The 24546-nt window shown below is 38.6% G+C and overlaps 1 protein-coding gene across 1 annotated transcript in view; it reads left to right on the forward strand.

Moving 5' to 3' along the window:
* Positions 1-23671, forward strand: part of apba2b (amyloid beta (A4) precursor protein-binding, family A, member 2b) — a 94004-nt gene extending 70333 nt beyond the window's left edge. The window contains exons 6-15 of the mRNA XM_030124033.1: positions 128-167; positions 693-838; positions 10998-11033; positions 12919-13005; positions 14758-14943; positions 16228-16407; positions 19665-19877; positions 21127-21246; positions 21451-21591; positions 22168-23671. Coding sequence (XP_029979893.1) covers positions 128-167; positions 693-838; positions 10998-11033; positions 12919-13005; positions 14758-14943; positions 16228-16407; positions 19665-19877; positions 21127-21246; positions 21451-21591; positions 22168-22239 — 1221 coding nt within the window. The 3' untranslated portion in view covers positions 22240-23671. The remainder of the gene's footprint in view (positions 1-127; positions 168-692; positions 839-10997; positions 11034-12918; positions 13006-14757; positions 14944-16227; positions 16408-19664; positions 19878-21126; positions 21247-21450; positions 21592-22167) is intronic.
* Positions 23672-24546: the final 875 nt, after the last annotated feature.

The following is a 24546-nucleotide window of genomic DNA, read 5'->3' on the forward strand; positions in this document are numbered from 1 at the left end:
GTCTGTCCTCCCAAACACAAAAAAAACTAAAGGTTTTGATTTGTTTATTTGAGGTTGTAGAGATATGCTTAGTTAATTGGAAAGCCATTTAACAGTTCATCTGACATACCCTGTTTTTGTTTTCCAGCCAACAAAGAAGGTTGCAGCCTTCCCCAGCTTTGTCGATGGTGAGTTAATCTGCCTCCACACCTGTTTGGTGATCAAATCAAAATATTATAATTGCATGGAACGGCTCCAAGGTTGGCTTTCAGGGTGAACCACATCAAGCCTGAATATTTCCAGCACTCTATCTTTGCTTCTGGGCAGATGCTTAGCCTAATAATATGTGAGGGGCTTAGCTGCCTGTCTGCCTCTTCAGATCATGACAGTGCATTGTGTCCCTTGGTGGGTGTCTGCGAGTCCACATCTACATATCACAGACGCAGACTAATTTCAACCCTGCCTCCCACCAGCACTGCACCTCCATTAGCCCACAGCCACCGGCCATCTCACTGCTCGGTCCCACCCAGCGTCTTATCACCATCTCTGCATCTCCAGAGTCACAGTGTTTGGCTGTTTCTCCACATAGCATACTGACTGCAGTGATTACAGCCTCCTTTTCACCGCACACCGACCCCTTCACTCCAAATGCGCTCTGTCCATCCCTGTGTCTTGCTGTTAATCACCATCCTCTCTGTCTCTCCCTGGCCCAGTCCCCGGACCCTGCGAGCCAGAAGATCTGATTGATGGAATTATCTTTGCTGCTAACTACCTTGGCTCCACTCAGCTGCTGTCTGAGAGGAACCCCTCCAAGAACATACGGATGATGCAGGCCCAGGAAGCTGTCAGCAGGGTCAAGGTACTCAAAAAACACACTAAGCAACTCTGACTCACACATGCTGTTGGCTTTTTTCGGAGCAAACATATCCAGCGGTCAGATTCATGCCAGTACTTCATGTCAATAAGCAGAGCACATTTGCATTTGTACATCTAAATCGGGCTCTTTGGGATTCTTTAGAGACTCTATGTTCTGTCAAGGCTTTTAAAGATGTTGTTGTTGTTGTTGTTGTGACGTTTTTGTTCACACCCCAGAGGCAGCATCCGATCACAGCTGCCGGTTAGCTGCTGGCTCTGAACAGTATTTTATAGAACAGCAGCTCAGTCACCAACATATTTTTACAATAATGATGTTTTTGCATATGGTGCATTGGTAAGACTCCATCAAAATATGAAGAATCCCTATGGAAAACACATTCAGCAGCTTAACAGAGCTAATACTGTATATTAGCCATAAAGTGCCTGAATATGTTTCTTAAACAATTGTTGTATATATAAAGAAAAACATAAGCAACTGGATTAAAAGGCTTTTTAAACACACTGTAGGAAACAGATGAAGCCCAGCTAAAGTATATCAGCATGTTGCTTTATTGTTTCATATTTTTTTTTACTTAATAGTTATCATGAGGTGTTTTTAGTTTAGGTCCAGTCCAGATTGTTCCTAATATAATTTTCATGTGCATTATTGTTGTTTGTGTCTGCAGTTAAGCATTATAGTCCTATATTGGGCATGAATGGTCTTTTAGGGTGAATAAAGAACTTGGCCAGATTGAGCCACAGGGTATGTGGTGGACGCAGCTGGATAATGGGACTACTGGCATGCAGACCTTAAATTTCCCCCGCTGACACTCGCTCCCTGCTGTGTACTAATATTACCAGGATGATGTTGTTCCAGTGCAGTTTTTGAAAAATACTGCGGATGGAACCGATGCATCATACACGAGCTCTACTCATATTCCTCTGGATTAGACTAATTGCTTTGGTAATCACTGTTAAGTGCTTGTGTCCACATTTACAACAAACAAGCATTTAAGGTAGACTTTCAGTTTCCCACCTGTACATGAAGATTCATTCTGCAATGTAATTACACGTGATGGAAGCACATCGAGTGGAGTCATCTCCACAGGAAAACACACAATGATCCTAATGTTTCTCACAGTTGCTGATCAGACATCATATACTTTCATCACCTACTCAAACATGATCGTATGTGTCTGAATATTAACCCTTTCATGAATGATATTACTGCAGTGGACAGTTATTCAGTCTTTAAATAAAGCTACATTTTTTCCAGTAATGACTTCAACTTTTAATTGTCATCCCATTGTGTTTTCTAATATTTGTTACATTTATTTTAGTGTAAATCCTGCTGTGACACTTGGATGTCGCCACTGTGGGATGAATAAAGTCTTGTCCAGCTATATTGTTGAAAGAATTCAAGACACATAGTTATAAAGAAATTCACTAATAATCTGTAGTTTAGAAAATAGTTTGTTTAGTTTAGTCCTTCAGGTTTTGTCATTTTGTTTCAGTGAGTGACGTCATGGCCTTCACCACAGTGAATAGATGCATTTTATACTGAAATGATGCGTTTTCTTCAATCAGCGATGTATACTCTTTGTGGAAAGAGCTTTATGGATGTATTTATACTTAAAAAGCTAATACCATTAGATATTAAACTGTTGATTTGTGGAATCCACTACAATGTATCGCAGGGTGTTATGCTAACGAAATAAGATGTTGAAGAAATCCAACTGGATATGTTTTATGTCAAAAATACCACAATTTTATTAACAATTCATCCATAAAAAGGTTAAATTATTTCCTAGGTAGCGGTTACATGACGCTGTAGAGAAATGAGACAGCAATATGTTAATGTGATTGGATCGAGAGCAAAACATTAAAGAAAGACAGACAGAAACTCCTAGAGAAGATGTGTCGGGATTTGAGGCATTAGGTCAGGGTTCATGATCATGTTGAAGTGAATGGTGTCAGCAAACAGCCAAATGACATAAAAAATAAACAGCAGTCCATTCTGTGTTTATTCAAGTCACATTTATTTAAATAAGCATGAAAAAGAGATAAGCACATTACCTAGCCATAAATGTGTGATATGAACCAAAACTTCGTACCCTGATTACAACACATACAATATTGCACATTTTCTGTAAATTCAATGAATAAAGACTTAAAGGCATATTTATTATTACTCTTTGAATTATATCCTTAACAAGCAAAATGTACTTTAATTCTATTTTTATTTTTAATGACATTGTGAAAATTTTTAATCACACATACAACAAAATACAGCATAAAATCTTAATGTAGAAAATCCATCTTAGTGGTTCTTTGCCATATTGGGTGCCGCGGGAAAAAGCGTGTTGCAATATCTGAGTCTGGGGTTTGTTTTGAGAGCTTGACTGCAGTGGCTCTCATCCGTAGACAGTGTTTGACATGATGTTTGTGAAGGTGGTGAAAGAGGTAAGTGATGTTTGAGTCAGCCATGGGGATCAGTAGATGCCTGCAACCTAATCTGTAAAATATTGTTTTCTAGTTCTGTGAGACTTTTTATACACAAATCCTGTCAGTTCAGCAGAAGTAGTCTGTTAGGTATGAGCTGGTCAGGGTCTGTCTCCTGGTCTGAATTACCCCGTTCTGTGTCATGTTCACTCTCGTCATGTATGTTTGCATTCCCTTCATGCAGATTACCTGCCTGTATCCACATGTAGTGAAATAATGCAATGTATCGTCAAGCTGACGAAGCAATAGTGATGACTAAAGAGTGACACAACAAACTGATAATAGAGCTTAATATGAAAAGACAGATGTTTTCCTGTCATAAACCTACTATGTATGGTCATATGTCACAGCCCTAACTGTCACTGAGGCCTTTGTGATCAAGTTTTAAGTTTGATATAACGCTTTGTCAAAGTCATAAACATGCAGCCTTGCAGACTAAAGCATCTCAGTTCTGCATAAAATCTCATTTAGGAAATTTAATTTTGTAGTAAAAAAAAAAAATACAAACCCAGACGTCTAATAGCTCCATTCTGAAGGGTCATGCATCAATTAAGGGCATTCAGAGGAGAAGGATGTCAGAGAAAATGAAGTCCTTTAGCGTGCTGGCTGGTTTTAGTCTAAAAGCTCTCTTCACCACAATGAGGACATCTGCTGGCATCATCTCACATCTATATCCAGTCTGTATTCGATCCTTCTCTCAGTCACCCTCTATTACGCACAGTTGCTTTCTCCAGAAAAAATAAATAAAAATCTTGTCAAGATGAAACCATGGCAACAGTTAGCTATCACCTCCGAGTACTCTCTCCTACTTGGAACAGGTCCATTGAACAAGAGGCCGTCCATTATCTAGTTGATTTGTCCCTCGTGGACAAATGAATGGCAGTACAGCAACTGACATTTAATCTTTGACATTGAAATGACTGCACTCAGGCTCACGCACACATACAGTGTAGAGCAGCTCCAGATCTAACACAAGCAAAGGAATGCACTTAGACTTACACCAGGTAAACTGGAGCAAGCCTGTAAAGATTATTTATGTAGATCTTTTTGGCATGATGTTCACTCTGTTTGATTTAATATTTATGCAGCTTCATCCCTCAGTCTGTGTTCCCCTCAGTTTGTTCTCTAGCTCCGCTCCCCCTCAGCAGAGCAGTAGATGTTGCTGAAAGCCTTAGATGTCAGTCTAGAGCTGATCATGAAGGGGGAAAACTTAACAAAATAAACCCCCCCCCAGAGGAGTTTTCCCTGTGGCCTTTTGTCTCTGCTCTTTTTGCTTGTACAGACTTAGTGGTTAAAGATCAGCAGTGCAGTGGCAGACGGCCAATCTCACACCCGGAAATGTGATGAGGGTCAAGATCACAGACTGTGGTCAAAATAATATCCGCTAGTTGATGGCAAATGGAGAGAGTTGCAGTAGCTTTTCTTGAACCTGACTTGGAAGAGTTGATTTTGGCTGTGTGCTAGTGCAACATAATCTACTCTCATCATTATCATATTAAGTGCAGTGGGGCACAGCGTCAAGTTTTGGATGCTAAAGTAATGTATGTATATTAAACTACTTAATTTCCTTCCAAAATCACTTCTGAAGTAAATGGACTGAACTTATATAGCTCATTTTCTATACTTTCATGATGCCCAAAGCGCTTTACAATTCCTCACATTCACACACACACACTCATACACCAGTGGGCGGCTGCTGCCATGCAAAGTGCTGCCTGGCCCTACTGGGAGCAATTTAGGGTTCAGTGTCTTGCCCAAGGACACTTCGACAGTTGGAGCCAGGATTCAAACTGCCAACCCTTTGGTCATTGGACGACACGCTCTACCAACTGAGCCACAGCCGCCCCAAGTGTAGTTCATAGGCACTCACCTGCTTCTGTGTTTAATACATTAACCCCATGAGGTCTAAGGGTATTTTCTAGGTTTTTATTACATATATTCTTAAATTTACCTTTGTAAGGTACTTACAAATAACACAATATCCACCACACAAGGGTTTTAATAAAAACCTTCACTCAAGTGGACAAATTGCTTTGGTGTGTGAAGTTGTTTGACCAAATTCTTAGCTTCACAAAAGTAGTGGAATATATGAATAAAATAACAGGTAAGTGTAGAAAACATGTCTAAAATTAGCATAAATGTTTGTCTGCCGTTCCTTTTTCATCAAATGTCTCAAATGTGAGATAAATGAGGCTGAATAATCACTTCATATTATATTAGATGTGTGCAAATGAGAAAGAGCATTATGGTATATTACATATATTTACTAAACACACAATATTTATAATGTTTACATAATGGATATTCATTTGTTTGCTTTTTTCAAGCTATGCAGCAAACCTCTGCAGCTAAAACTATAACAGGGAGGACCTTAGTGATTCCAGAGTGCAATTCATTGACAAAAGTACGAAAACCTGATGCTCTAACTCTGCCTGTAATTCCCATGATGGTGTAATAGAAAATTAAGATTCTCCCTTTCACAGAAGTATTTCAATTGTTTTTCTACATCATAAAATAACAAAAATACTGATAAAAACAGAGTGATCCTGGCACGTTAGAGGGTTAAAGCTAATTATACAGGGTGAGTCAGAAAAAACGCTCTTTTCATTTAAAGAAATTGTACCACTGAAATGGAAATGCTTATTTTTCTTTTGATTATACAGTCATATTGATGTGGTTATTGAGCATGTCTGGCGATTGAATCATTGATTTATGGCATAGCATAACAGAGGGAATGTCCATTGTTTATTGTGCACTGAAATATCTGCCAACACAGTTTATGCCACCGTGAATGAAATTGAAATTGTCAACCATTACAGCATGTTTACTCGCCATCAAAATGTTTTGTCTCAACGAAGTCGTCCGGCACGACCTTCAACCTGGCTACCATTCAGATTGATGCAAATCTGTGCTCGTTGTCGCATCTCTAACACAGCTCTTCTCGCCATTCGTGTTTGTCGTAGGGCTTGGATTTCAGCTGTGATGCGATTTCGGAGTTCCTGAAGAGTTTGTGGAACAGTCTGATACACACGGTTTTTAAGATACCCCCACAAGAAAAAATCAAGGGGGGTCAAGTCCAGGGATCTAGGTGGCCACTCTCTCTCCTGACCCAAACAGACAACGCGATGAGGAAATAATACCTGCAATCGCTGTGGTCTTGCCATGATGAAAACTCCCTGGGCACTGTCATGTAGGCCTATGTCCTGAGTGTGAAAGCAAAGCCCCGACTCCTGTAATTGTTGTCAATTTCAAGTTTGTTCACTGTGGCATACATTGTGTTGGCAGGTATTTCAGTGCCCAATAAACAATGGACCTTCTCTCTCTTATGCAGTGCAATAAATCTATGACTACATCACCAGACATGTTCAATAACCACATCAATATAAGTGTATGGTCAAAAGAAAAATCAGTGTTTCCGTTTTAGCAGTACAATTTCTTTAAATGGAAAGAGCGTTTTTTCTGACTCACCCTGTATTGTATTAAAGCTGCAAGAGCCATAAAATGCACACCTTTCTTCTGCAGCTCTTTCCTCTAAGTCCAAATCAGAGGACTAAATATAACCTGATACTGTTTCACACCACAGTGGAAAAAACAAAGACCAAGAGAGGCTTCTGAGTAGAGCCATGGAATAGAGCAGTCGAGTTATGACTGAATCTGAGCAGTGATCAGTAATGTATTTAACCCTCTATCCGTTTGGAAATACCCGTGATTGGCCTAAGTCAGCACCACAAGGCAGTTTCTTCAATTTTCTACAACATGAATAACGAGTCAACAAAAATGGCTAAAAGTGTAATTTCCTCTCAGACCACTTGAATTACGATGTACTGAAAAGCAATTATGGAATTCTTGCTAAATTGCACCAAGAAACTATCAACTCTCAAGCACATTATTATTTTCAGTGCAGATGGACTCCCCTTTAAAATCTCCCAATTCATTCTAGAGCACAGCCTATTCTCAGGTAGAAGTATAGACACTTGAAAAAACAAACTCCCGTAGATGGATGCGTTCAACATCCTCAGATTAAAGTACAAAAGTACAGGCTATGAAATGTACTCAGAATTAATGTGTTAACTTAAATAACTTACATTTAAATGGATGCCAGATTTTTTTTTCTTTGATTTAGTCTATCCCTTTGACATTATTGGTTTATTTCCACACAATTTTTGCAAGCTCTGTAAAGCAAGATGTTGTTAAAATGTTATGTCACTTCTTAATTCCAGGTTCACTTCAGTTCAGTCCTCTGTATTCAATCTGCTGCAGGGCTGTGTCCCTAAGTTGTCATTGTATCACTCAACATGAAGATAAAGAGCAGAGGAAGTGGATGAAACTGAAATTACAAGCCTTAATTTGAGGAGCAAAAAATTAAATTTGGTGTTGGTTAACAAAAGAGCGTTATTTAATTGATGTTGATTCTCCTGCATCTACCAACATAGATCTTTATGGATTACCCTGATATAGAATTTTCACATTTCCACACTTTGTGTTTCATTTGTCAGCCCTTTATCTGTGCTACCAGTCCAGGAGAAGGTAAATAAAGTGATGATTTATAGCAATATTCACCCAAACACAAAACGAAGTGATGCACTGCTCTAAATGGACCAAATGCTGAAATCAGATTTTTTGACACTTCAATTCAATTCAATTCAATTCAATTCAGTTGTATTTATAGAGTCCAATATTACAACAAAGTCACCTTACAGCCTTTACAGAAATTGTTGACTTGATTAAAAAAAAATACAATGAAAATGAACAAACAGTCAACTAATCAGTTAGTAAACAGTTGGAGAAGCAAACAGATCGATGTCCTGGGCTTCCTCCTCAGCCCCTCCTTCTTGGCAAGAAAAAACTCCAAAAAACCCAGTTTGAAACAGAGAAATCTCAGGGAGAACCACAATGAAGGAGAGATCCACTCCCATGGACGGACAGGCTATATGAGACCAGGACTGACGGACATCCACTTGCTGAGACGCTTAAAATCTAGATGATGGAAAATCACACTGTATTTGACTTAAATAAATGAATGTAGCCCCTTCTTAACTTTAATAATCACACCATTTAGGAGAGAAGTTTAAGCAAATCAGTATATAGGGTCTTTTGGTTACTGACTGTTTGGACCCAGAAATGAGTTTTATAGGACCATGATGTCACATTTCACAAGCAGATTGTTGCACCAATAGTTGTTAGATAGAAATGGACTTGATGTTGGAAACATGCACTATGATGTAAATAATAAAATAATGGCTAACCCCTGGTGAATGCAGAAAAAACAAAGCGATGTGTCTGTTTTAAAAATGAAAAGAATAGAGGGTACAGTTATAACCTCTGTTAAAATGTAGAGACTGAGAAAATTATACTGAAGAAAAATACAGGTTCCTGAAAAATTCACTTATTTTACAAAAACTCCATAACAATTCAGTCTTTCCAAATATAGGTTTTCTTGTAGTTTGAGTACTTGACTCAGTCCTGCATCGTCTCCTCACTGTCAGGTCGGCTGAATGGTTTAACTATATTAAGAAACAACTTGATTGTGTGTTTGTGTTTAAATACTTTGTGACTAGAACACTGACTAAAGATGGGTCTGTGTGCAGGGTTGGCTTCCCCACACTGTAACATACTGCTGTAAAACACACAAAATATTACTTTTTCCCAGTAATGCAATAACTAGAAACCCTATAAAAGTTAAAATGTTAAATTGGAAACTCAGTCTCCACATTTTCCCCCATTCTATTACCATTGTTGGGAATAATGGCGTTAAAAATTTTCCAGTAACAGGTAGTCTAATTGGTTACTATTTGAAGCGTTACAATGCCGTTACCATTACCGGCAGTGAAATGTAGCGCGTTACTATGGACTGATATCTAACAGCTGTTATCTGTCCTGGCTCGCTCAGCCAGGCACAAGAGGTGTGACGTTCGCAGACGAGTCGAGTCTTTTGAATGGCTCTTTTCAGTGAATGATAAGAACTGATTCGTTGCGAGCCGTTCGTTTACGAGCCGTTCTTATATTCAAATTACCCACACTGCCTTCATGCTTCACCTGTGTGTCCATGAGTCTGAGTTGTCCACGCTGCCTTCACCTGAACGACTAATGACATGTCTGAGTTTGAGTTGTCCGTAGCACACCCCATTCACTTGAACACAGCTACATGCACAGCTAATTTAGGGGAGGAGTTATCAGTGAGTCCGACTGACTGGACTGGAGACAGCTGTATCCAGGAGGAATGACTGAAAAAAGTGGAGATGTGGGATTAACTGGAGGAGCGTCTTCTTCCTATAAATGCAGATATGCACTTATGTGGTGGAAAAGCAGGGCCCTGGTGGACCCCAGCTGGGCCCTGGTGGACCCCAGCCTCACCACAGTCATGGTATGACGCACCTGTCTGCTGTTCGACTCTACGCAACTGACCCGTGAAACACGCTCAAAAATCAGTTGAAGGTTTTTCGAAAAAGTAACGCAATAATTACTTTCCCTGGTAACTAATTACATTTATGAAGGAGTAATTCTGTGACTAATTCAGTTACTTTTTTGGGAAAGTAATCAGTAACTATAACTAATTACTTTTTAAAAGTAATTTTCCCAACACTGTCTATTACACACACAGTAGGCCTACTTAGCATTAGCATTAGCCCTTAGCACACATTAGGAGCAGGGAACTACCATTGAAGATGCTCAGGGACCAAGTGTAGATCTTCATTAGCACCGACAGGAGAATTAACCAGTGGGAAACTCTGGAGGTCCTCAGAACATTCTTGCTATGAAGTGGAAGTGCTAACCACTATGCCACCGTGCCGTCATTAAATCCGTATTAGGACCAGAAACTCTTGTTAATTTATCAAACATGTTAACACATTAAAACTGCTTTCTTGTTTAATTCTGTATACAGTGGCTGGATCTTTTATTTATTCTTTTTTGTACAGGCCAGGGAGCATATCCTGAATACACAGCTTAAATCCCTGCTCTGGGCTTCATCCCATCCTGCATCTGTGAATGCTGTTGATTGTTTTCCAACGTGTCTTCCCTGGTAATAGCGTTTAGGCTGTGACATGAACATGGAAGGTGGAGATGTGGATGGCCTATAAATACAACCTGAATCACAGCAGAAAAGTCTCCTTTGGTTGTAAGGCTTTCCCATCTGTCACTGCTGTTGAACGCTCCGACCCCAGAGCCACCACATCAAATGTCAAACTGATAAGAAGATACAAAGACCGTCTTGGAGTTTTCTACAACCCCAACTAATTCAGCTTCATGGAGATGTCAGCACTGTAAAAACAGTATCAGTTTATGTTTGCACGCTTTTTGGTTTACTGTGTTTAAAAATGAGAAAAAGCAATTATTTCTCTCTGTAATTGCTGTTTTGATTTGCATCTGATAACCAACACGGCTGTGCAACCGCTATCTCCACACACTCATACACACATGCATACACACACACACACGCTCATATTCAGCCACACACACCTTCTCTTTTACATCCTCTCATTCTCTTTTCCCGAGAGCAGCGGTAGCACACCTGCCGTTTGGTTTGGGACTTTACTGTCTTACCTTGTTTTATTTACCTTCTTTATTTCCTCCTCCTCTTCCTCCTGTTTGTTGTGCTCCTGTATCCGCTGACCTTGTCCCGTCCCATCGCCTGCCTACCTACCTACCTACCTGCCTGCCAGAGGGTACAGAAGGCTGCCAAAATCAAGAAAAAGGCGGTGTGTAATAAACAGAGCAAAAAGAAGACCCTACGGCCACCTTCCCTCCACTCTCACCCTTTAGTTTTCATTTCACTTGTGCGTGTCTGTTTCTGTGTGTCCTCTCCCATCTGTGTCTTGCACATTAGTCATGTTCATTCATTAAACTGAAATTATTGGCAAGTTTAAGGCTTGCACACTTTGGTTTTTTTTTTTGTTTTTTTTTTGTGGTTCAGGGTTATGTGATATTGGCAGTGCCTTACGTAAGCCCAGAGGACACTGAATATCTAAAGTGTCATCAGCGACAAATTATTACAAGCTAATTGTTTTCATTTTTGGATCATGAAAAGACTTCACTGTGACTGAAGCTGTGTTGTGAGTTGCTTGGAAGGGATGAAACTGAGGAGCTAAGGCCAGGTTTCACAGAAGCACATTTAATGAAGATAAGTTATAATAACAAAAAAAAAAAAGAAAAATACAGCATATAATAAAAAACTGTTTACCTCTGGGCCACAGACAAACATAATTAGAACAAGAAACAGCAGCACATATAAGTAAAATAACCACATCTTTTGTAACTTTTGCAATTTAAGGGAAAAAAGTCTAATTTCTGTGTTTGTAAAGTAAAGACGACTTGTACGTCCATTGCTGTCACCCCTTAAGGAAGTTAAATTATGCATCTCAGAGACTGTGATTCAGCACAAGGCAATTTTTTGCGTGATTAAAATAGTTTTCATCAACCCTTAGATCTGGCGCTTTGTGCATATCTTAATTTTTTACACTCTGATGATCCTGAGAGTCACTGGAGAGGAGGCTAATCAGTGAACAGCCTCAGCTTAGTCCTTTTTGACTTAACAGGATGAATTACTAAAGAGAACTTAAATGTAAATAAACCAGCTTTTAGTCGACTGTCCCACATCCCAGTTTCTCTTCTTTATTTATAATAAGACTTCACATCCCCATGAGGAAACTGGAACGTCGCCTTAATCTGAGACTTTATAAACATTAGGTGTAGGTATCACCTCTAGGAGTCAAATAGTCGTTCTCTCTGTGCTCATGTTTTCAGTTCGCATAAATCATACAAGAGACAGGAATCTGTCACAAAAGGACCTCTTTACGTCTCAGCCAACGGTGGTCTCCGCTGACCGTAACATCCACAAACCACAAAGCAGTGTGGCTTTGGTGATAAACATTTCATCGTGTTCACAGACTCGGTAACTGTGGCCACAAGAGTTACATTAAAACCGTTTGTTCTAAGGAAACAGGTAAAATGCATCCTGGGAAAATTTCAAAGTGAAAATCGACGGAAAGTGGTTCCACCCAAAAACTACTTCCCTTTCTCTTTGTGTTTGTTTTGAATATAAAGTAGAAGTACTAAAGAGTCTTATCTAAAAACAACAGTGCACAATGTCTACAAAACTCGACGTGTTTAAATAATACTTTTAGCACAATTGCCTCTTGTTATATGCATCAGGCATTTTTAATTAAACAAAATCAAATATATTTTTATTAGTCTGCAGCACAGAGCGATTAGAGGGAAATATATGCAGGCTTGTTCTGTGCTGAAGCTGCATTGCTCTCGCTGGTGTAACAGCCAGCTGGTAAGGGTTTAGTGTAAAGCTGCTTCTTGTTTCCCTGCCAACTCGCCATCCTCGTGCCAGAACTGTTGATGTAAACTAACACCACCGCCAAACGCATTATTTTTCTGACTTCTCCACTTCACCTTTAAGAGTTGTCACTGTCCATCTAACTAGCATTTCCGTGTCTGGAGCTGATATACATGCATGCAATGTTGCAAATATGCCTCATTGAAGCAGCTAAATGGCGAAGATTTTTGTAAAGTTACTGAGCTGTTAAAGTGAAGTGAAAAGATGTAACCAGTGGTGATGTTTGTATCTTTGTGCAGAGTGCAGATGGAGATACTCAAACCCTGACTGAGGTCGATCTGTTCATCTCTACCCAGAGGATCAAAGTTCTCAATGCAGACACACAGGTAAGTACCAGCAAACGCACCATCCACGTTTCTGTCCAACGTGTCCGTCACCTGTGAGGACAGAAGCTCTTCAGCCAGAAATCATTTTAGCCACCCACTGAATAACACAGGGTCACACAAAAGAGCTCTGTGGTTGTGTCATAACTGCAGCTTAACTGTAGATGAAAACCTGCCTCTCATGAATCCCCACCGCCGATTTATTCATCTGCTTGTTTAATCTGATGACGTACTGTCAGAATTCCCTGACTGAGGATAAGAATAGACTCTGAAAATCCTAAAAAAGCAAAACAAACATCTGTGCATGGATGGTAAGACAAGAGCATTTACTACACAAGCTGTTTGGCTGCAGCACAGTCTGGTACAGAGGAAATGGTAAATACATTTTTTCAACACTGACCTCGCCTATACACAATTTATCATTTGTTTAAAAGGTGGAAAAAGTAAAAAAAAAAAAAAAAAAAGTGCAGATTGTACTGTGACTTTCTGAAGGTCTTTACGAACAGAAAGTCCCATTTATCTGTCAGATCCCTTCTTATTCAAGGTTTTAAAAGAGCTTCTCCCCACTTTTGTGGAAGCTTTGTTAAAGTTCTCCTGCCTTTTAGCTCTACAGCAAGCATCTGTGTGAAGCAGCGGTGCAAGTTTTCACAGGAGGTGGAGTCTTTGATAGAAGCAGAGATGCTTCAGAGAGCTTTGCAGTTCTTAGGATTGTGGAAATAGCTTTGTGCACACGGCGGCATTTCAATGTATATGTGATAGATGATTCATTTGCAATATTTCAGTCTGAGCTGCAGCTTGTCTGAGTGTGTGTGTGTGTGTGTGTGTGTGTGTGTGTGTGTATGTGTGTGTGTGTGTGTGTGTGTGTGTGTGTGTGTGTGTGTGTGTGTGTGGGCAGCTGCCTGGCAGAAACGGGTGTGCTGCAATGCAGTGTCTATTTTCCTCCTTTTTCCATCTGGTTTCTACTGGTCCTGCCAGTAGAAGGAGAGAAAGAGAGAGCTTCTCGGTAAAAAGCCTTCATTCTGCATTTAAAAAGCTGCAGGCAGTTGGCATAGGGTTTCTGACAGTGTTTCATAGTAAGAACTCCAAACTCAAAAGGTGGGCTGAAACAAAACCACTAATTAGGCTTATGTAATAAAACCACGAGACACAAACAATTAACATGAAGTCAAATGAACCAGAAAGAGATCTGACTGAAGATATCACAAACCTTTAATGGACACAGTTTGTCTCTGTAAACAGTTTGACCTTCAAAGTCAATATCCTGCCTGAGTTTCTTGTCATACTCCTGTTTAGACAGAAAAATGACAAAATCAAAATCATGACATAAGATAATTATTAGGCTGAGTGAACAAACACGATTACACCGCTCAAATCACTTTTCGGCATCACAAACATACTCCTGTGTTTCCCCCACACCTGTTCGTTATTTTCAGATGAACATATCCACAAGATTTAATTTACCACAGCATTATTGGGATATAATCAGATTATACAGTAGATTTGGATTCAATCAAAGAACGGTCTGTGTGCTCTCTGTCGCGAATATTTTTATCTCACCTTCTGCCTTAAAATGGCAATTTAACATGTAGAATGGAAACAGGTTTGATGCTGTGAGTCAGGAAGTATCTTCAAGTGTCAATACATGGTTTCTATCATGAAGGTTTTTTACCAGGTGTTAGCATCATCATTATAGTCTTTTTGGTAAAGCTGTGTTTCCACTTATTTAATCTTTGACTTCGATGTGTATGTCTCTAGGAAACCATGATGGATAATGCCCTCCGTACTATATCCTATATTGCTGATATTGGCAACATCGTGGTCCTGATGGCAAGACGTCGGATGCCCCGTACAGCCTCCCAGGACTGTATCGAAACCACACCTGGGGCACCTGAGGCAAAGAAGCAGTACAAGATGATATGCCATGTCTTTGAGTCTGAGGATGTAAGTGGTTTCTAAGCTGGGATTTGTCCGTTTGCAAGTTTGTAAATCTGTACTTATAATGTGTGAATAAATGTTTATTTTCCCCCTGTATGTATTTCTCAAATTTTAATAATCCCTTAGTGCAATTATAAAAATATGTTATTACATGGCCTTTAAATCTGTGATGTCCCCAGTGATGTGCAGTAATGTAAACTGGCTAGGCATTCTGGTGTTTTGTTTTGTTTTTTTTTTTTTCATAGAACTGGTGCTCCTCTAGTTGAAGCCGATTCAGCAAGACTTGGCAACACGAACAATGTTGCACAGTGCAGCCAGCAACTCCGTGTCTGTGCCAGTCAGTATAAAGGCTGGACTCCAATCTGTCCCCTCTTCGGCTAATTTTGCTGCCAGCTTTTAAAGGCCGGCCAGAGTTATAATAGAAGCATTCAGCTGCTCATCCATCAATTTATAAACTGTTTCTGCTATCATACTGTAGCTCCGAAGGCTGGATGCAGAGTTTTACCCTTTATTGTGCTGTAAAACTAATTCACAGTGTATTGATTTGTAGAGTTTAGACCATTAATGACTACAAATATACATATATAAATAATAGCATTCAATCGACCAAAACAGCAGCTGACTTTTTTAACATGTTCTTTTTCTGTCCATTTTCCACATTAAGATCTACGCCTCCTCTTTCATATTCAAGTGCATAAGTGATTTTTTGCTCTTTTTTCTCTGTTTTCAAGTGAAAATCAATATACACCATTGGCCATAAAGTTGGGATACAACCCTTTTATCTCTTCTCATGAAATGATAGTGACAATATAATTTATTCTTGATAAATAAAGTGTAACTGGGACTCAGTCAAAGGTGATTAATGATGTGTGTGAATAGGAATAAAAAGAGGAATGTGTCTGAAAACAAAATTATTACAACTTTATGGGCAATGTAAATGCTCTGCCATCACTGTAGGGTTTCCACAGGTGAATTTTAAATATTAAAAAGTATTTTCAAATTATAAACTTTAGATAAAATTGTGTTAGACTTAAATGACAAACCAGAAAAACATACAGTAACTCGTAAAATGCCACAAGCAGATGCCTGTGTTCAGTCAGAATTGTTTCAGGAGGATGAACTCAAAAAACATCTCCTAGACTCCTAAATTTAACTTGTTGAAATCCCCTTGGATTCATGACTCTGTTGCATACTAATATGCATCTTAGTGAAGATTAGCATATGTGGATCTAACAAGACAAGTTCACAAATGGATTTTGCTCATTATTTCTTCTTCCTTTCTGTCTCTAGGCCCAGCTTATCGCTCAGTCCATTGGCCAGGCATTCAGTGTAGCTTACCAGGAGTTCCTGAGAGCCAATGGCATTAACCCTGAGGACCTGAGCCAGAAGGAGTACAGTGACATCATCAACACCCAGGAGATGTACAATGACGACCTCATTCACTTCTCCAACTCTGAGAACTGTAAAGAGGTCGGTTCCTATAAACGCACACCTCATCTTCCATGTGAACCATGCAACAACAACAGCAACATCATGTTTATGGAAGTGTTATTCGTTAATGCATGAAAATGAGTTTACATGTCTAGCACAGAATCACACTCACATTGCAGGGCGGTTAGAGAAACACACAAGTATACAGTTGCTGCTACCTAATTAGACAGATTAAGAGGCAGATGGTACAGTAAAATCTACTCAGAGCATGTCAACTGCAGCTTTCCCTTTTATTTTGGTTTAGCATTTCCTCTTTAGTCAGCACAGTGCCCTGAAAGCATTACCAACAGCTTTTGGCGAAATTAGAAACCATGAAACAATTTCTGCTGTATGAGCAGGGAGGCTTCGCAGGCAGCAACGTGCAGCTGCTATATTAGAGGCACATGAGTAATTTGTAGTGATGGTGAAACTGGGCTTTCTTGAAGCACTGCAGCTTCTTAACCAACTGTGCTGAGAATAGGTTCTTTTTTCAAGGCAGCATGTGGTTGTTAGTCGCATCTGCTGGTCTAAAGAATTAGAGCAGGGAAATGTTTCCTGCATTAAGGTAGTGCTGAGGTGTGCATTAACATTGATCAGTAAAGTAAATTAAACTGCTTGTGTAATATATAACCACAAGTGAATCTGCAGTACGTCTTAAGTTACTAAGTTCATCAACCTTAATAGAGGAAGCATAAATATGTCACGTCTGGCTAAAATGTGAGAACAAGTGGAGGTACAAACTGATTTTTTATTGATTATTGTTTTATATACCATATATTTATATGATATCACTAGTAACAAGATGGACTTTCATACATTTACAGTAATGTAGTAATGTAGGGGATAAAAAACAGCATGTCCTTCACCTAAAACCGAAGAGCAAAAGACTAATCTCATACAGATAATATGTTGCTTTGCATTATTTGTAACTGAAATATGTTTTTATAGAAATGCAAAAAAGAATTAATTAAAACTAGTAGACTGAGCAAGGCAAGACTTTGACACGGTATCACACTCATAGGCAATACTGCAATAGGTCTGTGCTGTTTTACTTATGAGTTCTTGAAAAGTCAGGGACGTTAAAGGCACATTTACCTCAGTATAAGTGATATGAGAAAATCTGTGACTGCTCTCCATTTCATTTTGACTGAAAGAGGCCACCTCATATGTCCAGACCTAAACCCTATTGAAAACCTAGGAGGAAGATGGCTGAAGCAAGCCCAGTTGATTGTGTTTTTGCACAAAAACGTGACATAAAGCACCAACAGCAATGTGAAAGACTAGTGGAGAGTATGCCAAGACAGTTAATTATTCAACCATATACTAATTTCTGAAGTCTTTCTTAACCCATAAAGACCCAAACACCCACCGGTGACCAAAACTATCTACTAATGTAAAATGTGTAATACCTGTTGATCCACTAATCCTATCAATCCATGTAAATAATTGGTGTAAAATACAGTTTGTCATCTTTTTATGGTCATCAGATATGACCCATTTGGACGTTCACAGGCTCCATAGTGAACTTCGAAACTCTGTCATCTTCTACAGCATTAATTCACCAGTAAAACCCATGGAGTTGGATCAATGACAGTGAATGGAGACACTGGGTTTTACATTCACTTATTGATATCGTTGCTGAAAAAATCACTTTTTTTCAGTTTTCTCTGTTTTGATATAATAACCTTTGAAATAACTCTGATTTTTCATGAATATCTAAATCAAATTTAATCAAATTTAATTTTTTAATCAATTTTTAAATACAGGAAAATACATGATTTCCAGTGAAAAATGCAAAATATGGAGAATAATATGCTTATAAAATGATGATAAATCACTTGAGAAAGGTTAAATAGAGAGAAAATTTCATTTAGGAAGTGACACAAAAGTAGCACTGGGTCTTTATGGGTTAAAATTGTAGGAGCTGAAACCACTGGGAACTAGAAGCACTCGGAGGGTGCAGACCTCCGCCAAGGTCGATCAGTTGGGCCCCCCCGTGGGCCCCCCCACCCCAATCACCACCAAAATTTAATCATTTGTTCCTTGTGCCAGAATCAACTTTTCCTGAAATTTTCATCCAAATCTGTCCATAACTTTTTGAGTTATCTTGCACACAGACAGACAGACAAACAGACAAACCAACGCTGGCAAAAACATAACCTCCTTGGCGGAGGTAAAAATACTAGAAGCTGAGAATATACACCTTCCTTTGGTGAAGTTCTCCTCTCGATAAAAATCAACAAACTAAATATAAATATAGACTGATGTTTCACACCCCCTTTTCCAACCCTCTGTGATGAGTCATGGAGTGGTGCAGTATCACATCTGGCTGGAATAGGCAAACAGCAATTACAACAGTCAGTCACTGTATCATTCTATTTAATACGCTTCCTCTTTGACAACACCGATGAGCAGCCAAAATACCTAGTCACAGCATCTCCAGCCTGTAAACACAGACAGAGAGTTGGTGCAGAAGTCCTGTTCAGCATCATCTATTAGGATTTTTGTATCCAGACTCTCAAAAGGCAAAGAGCCAAAAGTGAATAAGACTGATTTGTCTTTTACTTTGGCACTGAAGTGGTGACTCTTGCAAATTTTGTCAATCCTAAAAATAAGACCTTTTTTTTTCTTTTATTGATGTTTATTCAGCAATGGTCGGATAACATCAATGTATATCTAAAGGTAAATGGAGGAAAATGGTGCGTATCAGTGAAAGCAAAGCCTGATCATGCAGTAAATACATCCCCAAAGCCATAGAATTCATACTGGTTTTGAAGAAAGGCACTGTGAACAGAAACCTAAAGATATATCCATATACAAATACTTGGCCTCTACTGTACCTAAAACCGATGGTATCTTAATTTTTTCCTAGACAATTATGTAGTCATATCAGCTGATCCTACCAATGACATTCAGAATCCCTCAAAAACAGTTTTATGCTCTGACACAGAAAACGAAGCAAAAACATTTGTTATCGGATTGTTATTAGTATTTATTGTTAAAAAAGGCTCATCATCTTTCAACATTATGCAGCTAAATTTGGTACTTGGTGAATCGAGAGAGACAAACTGTCACTGATTTGAAGTCTTTAATACTGTGGTAATCCAAGTCAGACAAAGTGTCAAAGTTTATTAGCGACATTAAAAGCTGGGGCTCAGTCAGTGTTTCATAATAGCTCAGCTTCTCCACATGATGCACCAGATAAAAAATGACAGTTGTCTGTTCTGTGTTTTCCTTCCACCTGTTTGTGTCCACAGCTGCAGCTGGAGAAGAGTAAAGGGGAGATCCTGGGCGTGGTGATTGTGGAGTCGGGCTGGGGATCCATTCTTCCTACAGTTATCTTAGCCAACATGATGAACGGAGGGCCGGCGGCACGCTCCGGCAAACTCAGCATCGGAGACCAGATCATGTCCATCAACAACACCAGCCTCGTGGGGCTGCCACTCGCCACCTGTCAGGGAATCATTAAGGTACAGAAGAACTGAGGACACACACCACACTAGGGCTGTTAATAGTAAAACTAATGAAAGGAGAAAACACTATATTGATTCCAATAAAAAGAGACTTTTCAAAAAATAACTAATTGAAAATGTGTTTTGTTTTGTTTTGTTTTGTTTAGAGAAAATGTCTTTCTTTTTGTCTCTGTCACATTATTTCTTGTACAGTTCTGGTATTCTTGTTGGAAATTAAATCTATTGAGTTTTTCGTTGTAATAACACACTTGGATGGTTTCTCATCTTTCTTAATTTATTATGTTTTTTAAATGGGATTATTTTTGTTGACTTTTTAATCACACAATACTTTTTCTGACCATTTTGAATCTTGTCTCTGGCAAATACACAATTAAAAAAGACACTAAAATTCACTTAAACTGTTACTGGTTCAACTAGTGTGTTTACCCATGGGGATCCACAGGTTCTAGATGTGGTAGTTTTGATGCTGTTGTGTATTCGTGCATGCTGTACCGCATTTGTCCAGCAGTCACTGCCAAAGCATTGTGGGTATAGCAATGGGATTGTAAGGCTATTATATTCCAAAATTACTAATATCTCCCAAAATATTGGTCCTATCAACTTGCCGTTTTCGCTAGTCTGTTCCTTTGTACAAAAATACATAAATATGCCAAACTGTAGCAGTCAGCTCTTTCCGGATTTTGTGTGAATCCCAAGATACACATACACACACACAGAGGCCACTTGGCTTTTATAATATAGATGAGTGGTATTAGTGACATCTAGTGGTGAAGTTGCCTCTAAATGAATACTACCACCATCCCTCAAATGGTGGGTGTAAAAAAAACCCCACTAAATGTCTTATTATTCCTCATTAGATCCAATATTTATTTGTCTGTTCTGGCATTTTTTAAGCTAAGTGGATACTAACTTTATCTAATCACTCAAACATAGTAGGTAGCAGTAAAACTAATGCTGGATGTTGCCTGCTATAAAATTAAAAAAAAAGCAGAATAGAAAGTCTGTAGCTACTGTGGAAACATTTCAGGACAACACAGAGGTGCCACTCTTTCTATAGAAATAAATTGTTCATTCTGTAAAAAACACAACTATTCTTATTTTTTCTCTTATTATAAACTGATGACAACTTAATTAGGAATGTCGTGTTTAATTTTTGCAATTGAACTACATATTGGCTACACATTTTTCTTAAATGTCAAACAGGAACTACTCTGTGAACCACATGAATTGTTTTTCTGTGTTAAAGGGCTTGAAGAACCAGGTCCAGGTCAAAATGAACATTGTTAGCTGCCCTCCTGTTACCACTGTCCTCATCAAGAGACCAGATCTGAAGTATCAGCTGGGCTTCAGCGTCCAGAACGGCATTGTACGTTTAAACCTGACTTCTGCAAGTGTTGAAACCTCTAATGTAACAACAGTGTCTTTATGTTTGTTTTTTCCTAACCCTACAGAGTCATTTGTTTCTGATGCTGTCTTCACATCATGCACACATTTTACATTTTACCTTATATTTGTGGGTACACCTTCTGACTTTTTTTCTTTTTCCTTGTGTGTGTTGGACCTGTTGTAGATATGCAGTCTGATGCGGGGGGGCATCGCTGAACGAGGCGGGGTCCGTGTGGGCCACAGGATCATTGAGATCAATGGGCAGAGCGTGGTGGCCACAGCTCATGAGAAGATTGTCCAGGCCCTGTCGAACTCAGTCGGCGAGGTTAAACAGACTCCTATTATCACACACCAGCACATACACATATTCACTTGTAGGGATTAGTGATCAGCACCGAAGAGGAAGGAAAGAGAAATACATGTGCTGATGTCTGTTGCTATGAAAGGATGTACTGACTTTTGAGTTATAATAGGAAAAATTATCACTTGCCTTATAATATCAGGTTCCATTAAGTTTGGACAGAAACAACCAGTAGAAATGTCTTTACTTTCTACTATTGGAGTTGAATCAGCATTTCTACTTTTACCTGAGCTTATTTTTACACTGAGTAAAGAAACTGTGGATTTCTATGCACAAGAGATTCTCTTTTTTATTAGCACAAGAAAAATAAAAAGTCAAGAAGCGCAAATACAAAGGTGAAGGAGAAATAATTCAACAGTGATGGAAACAATGTTTTAACACAGATGAACACAAATAATAGATAACAGAGGGTACAGTGACAGACAGAATAGAGAAATACCTCTTAAATTAAAAGGAAATTATCAAAAATACATGAGATTTTACTTGATTGAATATTCTTTTTAAAGGAAACAAACACTTAATCCATATTTTTCCCTCTAGATTCACATGAAGACGATGCCTGCTGCCATGTTCAGACTTCTAACAGGACAGGAGACCCCTATGTACATATAAGCGATGGCCAGGGACCGCTCCACAGGACAGGCTGTCAGCTGTGATTGGTTATCTTTCGGGGCAAACCAAGCTGACCGGTGACTGGGGGGAGGATTGCCTGTCCTCCAACTCATTTGTCCTTTTTTTTTTTCTCCTTTGAGCTGATGATCAGATTTTTTCATCACCTTTTTTTGTTTGTGCTTAACATGCAATGGCCATTTTCTTGACATGAGACGCTTTCCCCATGTGACCAGCTACAGAGACTATGTGTGTGTGTGTGTGTGTGTGTTTATTTATTTGTTCTGTCTGTGCTTTTCTGTCACTGCAGTGAGGACATATGTATGGACTTAACAAGTGAATGCGTCACAGTTTATTTTTTTATATTCATTTAATGCAATATTATGCTTCTACTATACACCTTGTATAGTCCCATTTTCTTCTCTGTTGTTTATTTATTTCTCATGTAAAAACATATTTTGCTAATATTGTGACTGAAGGCGCTGGGGAGGGAGGGGCTGCAGCTGCATTGTAAATATTTATTGAAAATCGCTGTTGAACTGAAAGCAGACCATGATGATGAATGCCAGTTGTCATCATAGATGCCTGAGAAGGGGAATGATTTTAGTGTTTAAATTGTTGGGTTTAAATATGCTAAGTTGATATAATGTACATGTGAATCCAACCAATGCTTTGAGCAGGGGTTTATGGGAGCAACGCCATATCCTTTTGATTTACTTCATTTTATGGCAATACACGAGTTCAACCTCTGAAGAGCAAGAGACATCTTTTCTAAATCTCATGTACAAACATACAACTCACACATTTAAATAACAAGCAACTCAGTAAAATGATGAACATGCATTAATTAAGCTTTTGCTATCGAAGTCACATGTATGAACAACGGAATTTCTTTTGTGTGCTACTCTACTGTATGTTCATCTGTAGTGTTTCTGACTGAAACTCATACGTACTATGAGTTGATTGTGAATGTAACTGTGTAGTGTGAGCTGTTTCATTGCCATAAGCAGTATTAGAATGTCTGTACATAAAGAGAAACTCGTCTTAGTATTGTGCTCATGTAAAAAACACACAGATTTAGTCACTGCAAACATCCTCCCACCTGTATGTTGACTTTCAGTCTTGAGAGAGAGAGAGAGAGAGAGAACTGTGAATCATACACTGTGACAGAAAAAAGCCTTACCACAGAGTAATGGTTTTACAATGCATTGTAGTAAATTTTAACCATATGAACATTATCTGTGTGCATGCCTCGTATAGTAGTATCATGTCATTGTGGCAAGATAATAAAATCTAAGCTAAACCTGGCTCCTTTTGTGGACTGGATCGAACTATCAACTGTACATCAAAAGGATTGTATTGTACATGAAAGCTCAGTATCAGTCAAGGTATTTTGTAAAAAATTTACATCTGTGATTAAACTTCTCATTCCAGACCGTTGAATTACTCACATATTATCATGCTGTCAATATCTCCAAATGTTTTACATCTTTGCTTTGTATTTTTATGCACACAGGATATGTGGTCAGTGTTGGGAAGCTACTTTGACAGCATAGCTTTGCAAAGCACAGCAACTGAAATGTACAGAGTAGTGTAGGTTAACTGAAGCTGTTTAGACAAGTAATTTACTCTGTTAAAAAGAAAAAGAAATTGAATTGATAATGTACATAAGTGATTTAAAATCATAACAAAATGTGATATATAAAGTCACACACAAGCTAAAAAAATGTGAGTTTGCTGTAGTTTCAGGATGAAATAGGGGAGTCTGGTTAAGAGGGATTCGGAAGTAAGAAGCAAAAGGGAAATAAAATAAATAATTCCTATCCATTTCTGGCCTAAAATATGTAGTTTTTAGTTTCAGTCATCAGCTAGTTTTGAATTATTTAAGTGCAAAAACAAAAATTCTGTAAAATGGAGTTAAACTACAGCTGAGTCAGTGACAGCATTTGACAAGAAGAGCAATTACAAAATGTAAACACTCGTTTTCAAAACATCAGGTTTGTTAAACTTATTAGTACATTTTGTTTTCATGTTTTTTTATGTAATTTGAAATGACATTTCAACCATTTTCAGTCTTACTTTTCACAACATTAAACACACCTGAAAATGTCAAATGCTGTAATGCCAAAACCTCACACAGGGTTAGTTTAAAGGCACCTATTAACTATAATAGTCAGAACAAAGGTATTCCACTGTAGTTACTGTTCAATAATTCTATTTTAAGATTATACCAAACAAAATACAATGTCCAATTCAGAATTTAAAGTTTTGTAAGACTGACCATTTACAGTTATGGAACACTGACATTTT

Source organism: Sphaeramia orbicularis, chromosome 3, assembly GCF_902148855.1.
Source record: "Sphaeramia orbicularis chromosome 3, fSphaOr1.1, whole genome shotgun sequence".
Taxonomy (NCBI): domain Eukaryota; kingdom Metazoa; phylum Chordata; class Actinopteri; order Kurtiformes; family Apogonidae; genus Sphaeramia; species Sphaeramia orbicularis.